At 41.3% G+C, this 10757-nt stretch overlaps 1 protein-coding gene across 1 annotated transcript; it reads right to left on the reverse strand.

Moving 5' to 3' along the window:
- Positions 1-789, reverse strand: LRRC18 (leucine rich repeat containing 18). The gene has a single exon (XM_010183566.1). It carries the CDS (start codon positions 787-789, stop codon positions 1-3), a length of 789 nt encoding a protein of 262 aa, XP_010181868.1.
- Between the last annotated feature and the right edge of the window lie 9968 nt (positions 790-10757).

A 10757-nucleotide genomic window follows, 5' to 3' on the forward strand; every position in this document is an offset into this window, starting at 1 on the left:
TCAGGGATGTTCACCTCTTACTCTCCATTCTTCTTGATTATCCTTTGCAGAGGAATTGGGTGTAAGGAGTAAAGAGAAGCTTGGCTTCTTTGAGGGGCTCGGTGTCATATTCTTTAACTCGTTCAGCTTATCCCTCTCACCCCGACACATCTTCAGGCAGGAAGAGCACAAGTCTTTCTCTTGTACTAAGTGAAGTGTTTCTTTGTGTTTGATAGAGTCATCTTGCTCTTCTTGCTTTGTTGAATCTGGGAAAGGGTTTCTTTCTGCATTCAGTTTCTTGAGTTTAGGGAGATTTTTCACACTCTTCGGGATGGTGGTCAAGGCGTTGTCAAAGAGACCTATCTCCCTAAGCTCCTTCAGAGACCCAAGAGTGGTGGGAATACTGTCAAGACAGTTCAAGCCAAGGTTGAGAACACGCAGGTTCTTGAGAAGAATCAACTTCTCTGGCAGATTTTTGGTGGTCAGCTTGTTGTTACATATATTCAGGTAGGCAAGGTTCTGAAGTGTACCTATTGCCTCGGGTAGGTCCTCAAGCTGATTACTATGCAGGTCCAGCCACCGCAGTTTCTCAAACTTCTCAATACTACTTGGAATCTTTTTTATCATGTTTCTGCTCAAATCGAGTTCATTCACGTCAGTCAGTTTCAGAATGCACTTGGGGAAGGTCGTGATACCCATCTTGCTCAAGTCAAGACGGAGCCCTCCATCAAAAGATACTCGGATGGAATTTTTGGCAGTTTTCAAGGTGATCGTCTTTTCTTTTGGACCTTTTGCTTTCCCCTTGGCCATCTCTCCACTGGGAGACAAACAGACACACCAGACTGTGGATGAAGTGGTGTAACTCCAGTAAGCCTTTGAAAGCAGTGGCTGTTACTCCCTAATGAAAAACAAAATAATCACATAGTTATAAATGAACATGTGACTCCAGAAGTCTTTTTTTTTTTTTAGTATCAGGAATTTTCAACCCTGAAGCTGCAACTCTGAAAGCTTTTCCTGAAAGTATTTTGAGTTGATGAAATTCTAATAATTTACAATGTTATTTTATTGCATTGTAATACGTATATTGCATTACAGGGTGAAATCACAAGTGGGAGAAACTTGTTGTCTTTCATCCCTTGACACTGATTTGAGCTCAGCATGTGCTTTGAAACAAAACAGAATGAAATGTGTTATTATCCATCAGCCTTTTGAGGACCAGAGCAAAACATATCGTGGGTCTCAATCCAGTCCTTATGGACTGCACTAAAAGAAGCTATCCAAAGCTGTATTTACCAGATCAACAGGTTGCCTTCTTTACAGGCCTCGCATCTCTTGACAGTTTGGTTAAACATCCTGTTTAATAGACCTGAGATCTGGGCTCTGGACACTACTGGGAGATTAAATATTTAAAGCAAATGCTTAAGACTCTTGTTTTAACCATTACCTTAGGAGCACAGTGGCCTCCCAGATTTGCCAGGACTGCTTGCAGTTCACATGTCCCCTGCAGGGCATACTGCAACAGGGGATCTGTGTCAGTGCTGCTGAATGACATGTTAAACCAGGGCTTGGTAAGTGTCTCCCGTGCTTTTGGAGACAGACTCTGAATACTCTAACTTTGTCTTTCAATCCGTGCTGTGGGATAGATGGACTCCCACTGTGAAGGTGCCCTGCCCTCAAAAGATGCATGTAGGTGTTCTGGTCAGACTTTTGACTCCTGCTGATGTGCTATGTGCTGTATTGATTGGAGGCCTGTATGAGTAGTCCACTGTAGTCTCAGGTTTGGTGAGCTGTCTCTCTAATTGAAGGTCATAAAACACAGCTGCTAATTATGGCTAGTGACAAAGGAACTAGGCTGATTCCCTGGAAATGGATGACAATGTCCCTCTCAGCCAAAGTGCCGAGAGGAGCATGGGTTACAGCTGGCTAATCTCAGGATGGTCCGGGTGCTCTGACATTTAATTGTGAAGAGTCAAATCACAGCTTTGATGAATGATTGGGACAAAATATGGATTTGTCTACAATACATTTGCTTATTAGAAAGGCTTCATTACAAACCCTTCAGGCTTTTTGGCTACTCATTAATCATGTGCAAATACATGAAGGCTACAGCTAAGCCATTTCAGCTCCTCTTCAATTACATGCCATAGCCAAAAATAATGCAAAAGCAAGGGAGATCTCTGCCAGTTACCACCCGTTCTCCTAGGAGCTCTGTAATGAGGCAGATGCTTCAGAAAACCCCAGAAGCAGAACGGTGGGGTCAGTCTTGCCCTGAGGGTATGTTTCAAAATTGAATCTTTGTTATTTTATATAAAAAATATTTAATGTTATTCTATATAAAAATATTTAAACACAGTTAACTCTTTTTGTGTCTGTCACTCCCATGTTTCTGTCTCTCACCAGTACTTACAGGGTTATATTACCATAATATCTGAAGGCCTCTCAATCTTTGCTGTATTTAACCTTACAGAGCCCCAGGGGCAACATCAATGCTATTCTATCCATAGTGTAGACTGGTTACCAAAGGAAAGTACTCTATAGTGGAAAATGAGGTACTTTTTCCACCTTTGTTGTTGTTATCTTAAATAATTTGCCCAGGGGTGGGTAGGAAGTTCTGGAGATCAAAACAATAGGATTTTTAATCACAGTTCACTAATTTTAGGGATTCGATGCAATTCAGATCCTGGAACATGTGAAAGTGTATGTAAACTTAGCAAAGTTTCTTTGATAGCTCAGGAGTTTTGTGACAAAGTGGCAATGCAAAATATATTTATAGCTTCTTTTCTCCTTTTTTTTTTGCTAAATTATGCCAACTTTGAACTAGGAAACACATCAGTATCTGCAAGGATGGAGATTATGGTCTCAGTGCCATTAGAGACAGTGTAGAAGCTTCTGAATGTGGTAAAATCCAGTCAGCAGAAAATCACTTCAGGCTGTTAGAACATGATACAATCTGAATTATTCTGTACCTGTGGACTTCCGTGATTAGTTATCATTAAGATTATTCATGAAGATGCAAGTGTTACATTTTAATGAACATGGCATGTATGACCATGTGTACTGTGTGTTACCAGCATGGTTCATAGGGCTTGAACCATGTGCAGAGCAATGTTCCAAATGATGACACGCAGACCAAATAAAACCATTCAAGTCAAGAGGTTTTTTAAAGTTACCTTTTTAGTAGCCTGTTCCCCTTAAAAGGGATTAGTCTTCTATATTTTAAATATAAGCTAAATTTAAAACTGAACATTTATTGGCACAAAATGTACATACATTGGAACAGGCTGCCCAGGGAAGTGGCGGAGTCACTATCCCTGGAGGTGTTCAAAAAATGTGTAGATGTGGCATTTTGGGACATGGTTTAGTGGGCACGGTGGTGTTAGGTTGACAGTTGGACTTGATGATCTTAAGAGGTCTTTTCCAACCCTAATGATTCTATGATTTTTCTTTGCAATTCTGTCAAGATAAAGTTCAGCTGTGTAGGAAATGTCAGAGTCTTACTGCTGGTACAAGACACCCTGAGTCCCTTATTGGTGCACAGAGGGTGACTACCATACTTCAGAAAAAGATCTGCAGGGATGCTTCCTTACAATTTGGCAGGATGGAAAGAGGCTTTCTATTTCCTGCAATTGATGTGAACCTGGTGACTTTTGGGTCCAGCTTTCTTTTTGTTAAAATTTTGTGTTGGATGAGTTGACCAAAAATTCAGTGCATTTTGATCAGCGAAGTTTCTCAGCCAAGATCGCCTTTTAAAAAACTGAAAGGGAGCCTCAAGGAAAAACACTTTTTTTTCTGAATTCAAAATGATAATTTTTTTAAAATGCTTTTAAAAACATATTTAAAACTCTTATAAGGAAAACATTTTGTGTAGTTCCTAGTAGTTGTTTTCTGTTACTCAGCATTTAAAATGCAAGGGGGAAACATTGATCCAAACCTGTTTCCTTTCTTAAAAATACCAGCTAGTCAAAAAATCAGCCAGTTCTGCAGCTGTCTGTTGGTGCTGCTTCCCAGTGCTGGTGTCCCTCTGTGCTGTGCATGCCCGGGTGCACTGGAGGGAGCTCAGTGTGAAAGGTTGAGTGCTGGAGGCTTCTCAGGAATAACAGTACAGTTTAACCTTTCAGGTTTGGGAACTTCTCTGTCAATAATTCTTGACAGCTTGTAACAAAGTCTGAACCTGGACCTTTCAGATTTTTAAGAAGCTCAAACAAACAGATCAGTGTAATTTTCCTGAAGACAGATCTCTTTGTATGATGCGCTGGATAATGCCCAGACTTCAAAGAGATATAACCACCTCCTTTAGTCAGACTTTTTTCAAATCCTACTGTGGACCTCTAGCATGCACTGATCAGGAAAACACCCTAGGGAGAGCTCACGCTCTCCAAATGCTATTTTCTTTGGATTGAAAGTGGGAGCCACATTTCAAACTTATAAAAAGGTGATTTTAAATCCCAAAGATCAGGATTAGCATTAAAGTTCTGCAGAAACACTGCAGCACACCGAAGAGCTTGAAGGGGATGAATAGCTATCTTGTCTCTGCATGCTTGTGAACTAATAATCAGTGTTTCATAGGGCTGTAGCTGGAGATAATGGAGTTTACTTAGCCACATCTCATTTTCTTCAGCTCTGCGGAAGAGGGCTCCAATTTGGTAGCCACTGATATTAAAAATTCAGGAATTGCAGAAGCCCTCCTTGCTGTAATGTTAATTATGCCTGTTTGATCTCATGCTTGTAGTGCATCTCCTGGGATAGCAGAGGGAGAGGAATGTGTGTTGCCCTACTACCTAAGAAATGACGATGACAAGAGGGAACTCTCTCCACTCATTTTCTCTAAACCATTACCTCACTGCCAGGTTCACCCTCTGCATTGCTTTGCCCAAGAGTACAGGTACTGCGTTTCTATGTGATAAGGCCTCACTAAAGAGGACCTTGACTAGAAAACTCTTTCCCTTTTTATCCACATTTGGTATGATCTTTGGTCTGGATTGGGCTTTTGAAACCCCAGAGTCTTAGGAGTGTATCACAGGCCCAGAGCTCTGAGGCTGACCAGGTACAGAAATGAAATGTGTGTCAAGGACATCATGCTATCTGTGGTGCTCTGAGCTGCAGGGCAGGAACAGACCTTGAGCATGAGGACTAGAACTGTCAGTGTCTCTCTGAGGTAAGGAAGGATTGGAGATTACTCCTTATCTGCGCTTAAGCACTTGCACAGGGCCCAGCCATTACCCGTTGTAGCTTAAGCCTGCCTTAAGAAGGCGATCTGATCCTAGAAAAATATATATTTGGAGCCTTATGATGCAGTCTCTTGTACCTGATCTTTTCTTCTTCCTTTCTGAGCATAGGCCTGGCAGGATCAGAATAGTCCTTCTGCCTATGACACAGTGTTTCAGGACCTCCTCCTCCTGGAACTCTGTGTACTGCAGAGGAGGCCTGCCCAGCCCGGCCCAGCCCAGCAAAGCAATGCATGGCCTGCACCTCTCAGGCGGCAGGAAGGCAGTGAGGTGGCATGTTCTAATTCACCCATGGAATAGCTCCATGGAAATACTTTCATATTCAGCTTAAAAACAGCATTCATACAGTGAATTATTTTGCATGAAGCCAAGCAGTTCCAGCTAGGGAAAGTTTTCATTTCCCTGCTTACAGGCCTGTTACAATTTCCTTGCTGTTGGATAGGACCTGTGGTGGAAGAGAGATTAATTCACTGACTGTCTTAAATGCAGATTCTTGCTAACAGACAGGTTTAGACTAAAACTTGCTCTGAGCAAATAGAGGTTTCCTTCCTTAATTTTCTTTTACTTTTTTAGAGCAGAGCCACTCTGCTATCACACAGTACAAGGTCCCTTATAAAACCAAGGCCCACCGAGAATAAACAAAAATATTGTTTCATCTTAACAATTCTGCCAGACTACCCCCCTCCACAAGATCTTACCAGCTAGCAGCTAGGAAGAATCAGAAGGAGAGGTACAGATGTCACAAGCTGCTTGTTTTTCTCAGTAACGCGAGATGAGCCTTCATGTTCTGTTACTGTGCAGTTGTCCTCTGTTCACTCTTTGAGTAATGAAATAGTCTTTCAGTCTGTAAATAAACCTGTGAGCGGGGAGCACAGGATAATTTCCTCTTCACAGTCCCGCAAATTCTGACTTGTAACTCCTAGAGGGAAAATGGCAGTCCTTCCAGAAACTTGTGTGTGTGAGTGTGAGGGGGAGGAGGAGTGGCAAAAAGGACTTTCCCAGCTGCAGTGTCTCCCTATTCTCAGTGCTCCTTCCACAGCCTGTGAAACTTCTGTTCCTAAGCAACAACAATGCTAGGTTCATTAGCATAATGTTCGGTTCCAGCATGCAAGTTCAAGCCGGAGGGAAAAGAACTGAACTGCATGCAGTGACTAGAAATGTTGGATTTTAAATTATGCAGAAAGAAAAAGCATCTGGACCTGGTTAGAAGCTCTTTTGTCAACTTCTAATTTTGCCTTAACTGTCCATTTAAGTAATTTGGCTATTTCATTTTACCTGGCTGTAACACAGTGTGAGGTACTTGTATGTGTGTGTTAAAACTCACATTTGTGGTACCCTCCTTAGCACGTGCCAGATCAGATAGACATGGACACAGGCGGGAAGGCTCATTCAGCAGAGCAGCACAGAGGATATGAACTGCAGTTTATATTAATCTATCTGTGATGCTTCAAAAGGGCAGTTGGTGTGATTCCCCTTTCTAGCATGTGAATTTACTGTAATTTGTCCCTATGACTGTGGCTTCCAAGCTCAAGCTTAAGTTTTTAGTAACTGGTTGCAAGAATTTCAAAATAGTATGTGGAAAAAAAGAGCTATAGAAGAGAAATAGCCGTGTGCTTTGTGGCAGGAATTGTTCACGGGAGATGCAACACAGAGATCCCTTTCTTGCTGATAATGGATCAAGGATATTATTGGCATAAAGAAGCTGATAATGTTGATGTTCTTGCCTGATTCCAGGGTTAGAGATTGTGTTCTGCTCACCTTAACAAATTAATTAAATTTACTTGATAATTTTCTTCCATGAGCTGAGGTGTGCCTGGGTACAGCATTTCCAGAGTGAAAATGTTACCCTTTGTCTGGTCCAAGCCTGTGAATATACATGGTGCAAACAGTGCCCTGCAAGGGAGATTCCTTTCTTCCTCTCTAGCCATTCAAGACATCCTACTTTAAAAAGCCCTACTTTAATATTATACTTATTTATAAATTCTGTATTATATCTGTATTCTTTGAGCAGAGAGTAAGAATACCCAGAAGGTGAACTGGTACAATCAAACAAGGAGGACCCTGTACCTTTTTTCTAAAGTAATCTAACATAACACATTTCTGAGGTTTGAGAGAGACTTGATTGATTCACAGAGAAAGCTGACCTCTTCTTTCCTCTCTTAATAGTAGGGCTTGGACTTAGGTTGTGGTTCCCTTAGCAGGAAGGGGATGTACCTCACAATATTTTTGGTAATGCAAAGATTCTTTAAGAAAAGAAAAGTCGTTTTAGGGGAGCCTTGGCACTGTTTTGCAGACTTAAGAAGTCTGGAGATGGAAGACAAAAGAAGATGAAAGCAGCTTTGTGAAGTCTAAGAATGTAACTAAGTTTTCTGGAATTTCGGTATGAATTTCAATGGGGGAAAAAATCTTATCCTTTGAGACTCTCTCATCTGCAATGAATCTCCAAATGGGTTGAGGTCCACCTGTCTCTCGCAAATGGAGAACTCTGGCTATCACAAGAGTGAGATCATAGTCTGATGTTAATGGAAGAGAGATTAATAAATCACTTATGTATAGTGTAGCCAAAGGTGGATCATCATTAGTACACATCATGCTTAGATTCTGCCATGACTAGTGCCCTAGAAATACCTTACAGATTTAGACAGAGATAGATACGTTAGTACTTCTCTTGACTTCACCCCCTCTTGAAGTTTACTTGTTTACACTTATAAAGCACTATTGTTTCTTTTTCAAAACAGTCTTTGTTATTTATTTATTTCCTAATGCACTTACTACACTTGGGTAGCTGCAGTTGATCTGCTTTGAGCTTTTGCTGTGCTGGCTAGAGACGTGTTGGCTAACAAATGCTGGTTGATTAACAAGAAGAAGGGAGGAGTAGGGTTGGGCCGCCTGTAATGCAATTCATGTTCTGAACCCCTGTGAGTTGCCAAGGGAGAGCGCAGAATTCCAGATCTCTGGGGACTTGGGAGAAGCCTTGTCCCCTGAGACAGAGAAGGATGACTCTTACAGGGGAGTGTACTACATTTAGCCTTGTATATTTTCATGATGTGGTGAACTTGTCAACCTCTTTTAGTTATATAGGGGCTTCCAAAGTCAGCAGAGAGAGAACGGGTTTGACCCTTGCAGATTCCTTATTGGCTGTTTAGGGCTTGCGACAAGCACAACAAGAATTCTACTTGAGGGTCATGGTACCCACAAGTGACCATATATTATATATATTTGCAAAACATCCACACGGACTGGCTCAGTTTAGTCCCGTATACATTTTTAGTTCCCATATAATGCTCTCACTTGAAAATGTTGAAGGACTGAGGGGTTGAGCAGGTCTGTGTGTTACGTAACCCCCTGCTTTCCAACTCAGCCATAAATCGAAAATAGACCTGGGCAGTTTTAGTGAGTCTGTCTGCCCCTGTGGAAAGAGAGGAACCTAACCCGATCCCTCTGTGGCAAACACCCTAATCCAACCACACTTCAAATGATGCCAAGAATCTTGGTCCCGTTCCATCCCTCTGAGATACTGCTTTGAGTTCCAAATGTCTGCTGGAGATCTTACAAAGGCCAGTGTGGCAAAGCTCTGTAAAATCTACAGATAGTTCAAGAGGGCTGTAAAGGGTAAGTGCTCATGATATCTGTTTTCTACTTTGGAATTTTTACGTTCGTGAGCTACATGTGACTCAAACTGGTGGTGCAAAACCGCCATGACTCTAGTCGGTGGACTTTTTTTCTGATTTACATTGTGTAAATTAGACCATCTTATAATCTACTATATTTTTGGACTCACTTTGGAGTGAAGATTCTGTTTTCCTATTTCAGATATGAACTACACCTTTTTCTGTTGCCTGGTTTCTGTAAATATAGCCTATCATTGTTAGGTTTCATATGCTAATCCGTAGGAGTTCTAGACCATGACCTAGAACTGGTCCTGGGTTTCATGTCTGTTCGTGGAGTAAGTTATTACTTAGGCTATGCAAAAATCCCTTCCTCAGATACACACTTTGCTCTGAAGAGAGCACCTAAGCAAGGAGTGAAATGCAGTGTTGAGTAAACCTTGGTGTTATGAATGCTATTAACTGGTCCAGGAGTAAAATAATGATTCGTAATCACGAGAGGCAGTTTACGAGAATTTACTACTGCAAATTCAGTAAAACTGTAATAATCATAGATCATTCTGGTGTTCTATTTAGATCTTTGAGTCTACTTTAAGCCTGGCTTTGTGGATTTCTGGTGTTATCCAGTACAGAGTGCAAGAGTGCAAAATAGTAGCTAGCTATGGCTGTAGCATTTTTATAATCTATGGCTGAACTGATTTGCTTCCTTCCTTCAGGAAGTTAGTATCCTGTCTCTGAGCTGGCACCTCAGGAGGAGTTTTAAGTCGTACGCTCAAAGGGAAAAGTGCCTCCTACCAGCAGTTATATCATATGTCAATAACCTTGTGTACTTTGGCAGATAGAAAGTTTCTTTAATCCAGAAACTATCATTTGTCTCAGTTTGGTCTCTAGGAATTGTCAAGAGCCAGTCCATGGCTGTCAGATGGTGACACACCTTCTAGCTCAGTGTAGTTGAAATGTTACCTTTATTTGCTCAGAACCTTTTCAAGTTCACCATTTCAAGTGAATTCCCTTTTAGAATCTGCCTTCAGTGGGTGAATTTTTATTTAAAGTTTCAGTAAAAGGTAACCTTTTGAGAACAAGAAAAGTGGAAAAAAACATAGTGATTACTTTAAAAAAAATATTAAAACAGCAACTCACTTTTTAAGGTCTACATTAGTTTCAAAGTGCATTATGCAAAACGAGTATCTGATATGGAGACTGAGACACCTCTATTTTCAAGCTAGGATTTTCAGAATGCTTCAGAAAAGCAGGAGCCTTTGAAAATAAGGCTTCATAATAGAAGGAGACAGCTTGAATGGTGCCTGTCACTAGCACTCTAGCTCGACAGTGGGATGAGACTGGGAGCACAAGCTAATTCGCAGTGTGGCTTGGCTCGGAACAGCTGAGGAGGTTGCTGTCCCCAGCTGTCCACCTGCCTCTGCTGCAGGGGCGTCTTCTGTGCCTGTAAGTCAACTTCTGAATTCTTGCAGGATCATGTGGCATCACCACCACGGTTTGCAGCAATATCTTAAGGCAAACAGAATCCATTCTTAGCACTACCTCCCTACTTACTTCTTTTTTATTTAATTAATATCATACTTTAAGTGGCACTTCATTCAGGAGCAAACTGGCTTAGGGACAGTCGGCATGTCATAGAGAGAGTGACCGGCAGTGGTTAAGTCATAAGCTATTTGAAGCTAAGCCAACCCTATTCATCAGACATTAAATTTGTATTGTGCAGCACTAACCTAACTAATGACGCTCTGAATTTGGGATGATTTGGGAATTATGTGGTCAGTGATGAAACCTCAACATTATTCTGGTGTTGATGTTCTCTCGTTTCTATGGGATGAGAACAGGGAGCACAGAAGTTAATGTATTGACTTTCTGTTACTGTTCTGAAGCAGGCTATTTCAATCAAATGTTTACTCCATGCAGGAAATACTCAGGAGGGGAAAAGACA

Source organism: Mesitornis unicolor, unplaced genomic scaffold, assembly GCF_000695765.1.
Source record: "Mesitornis unicolor isolate BGI_N332 unplaced genomic scaffold, ASM69576v1 scaffold2694, whole genome shotgun sequence".
NCBI lineage: Eukaryota > Metazoa > Chordata > Aves > Mesitornithiformes > Mesitornithidae > Mesitornis > Mesitornis unicolor.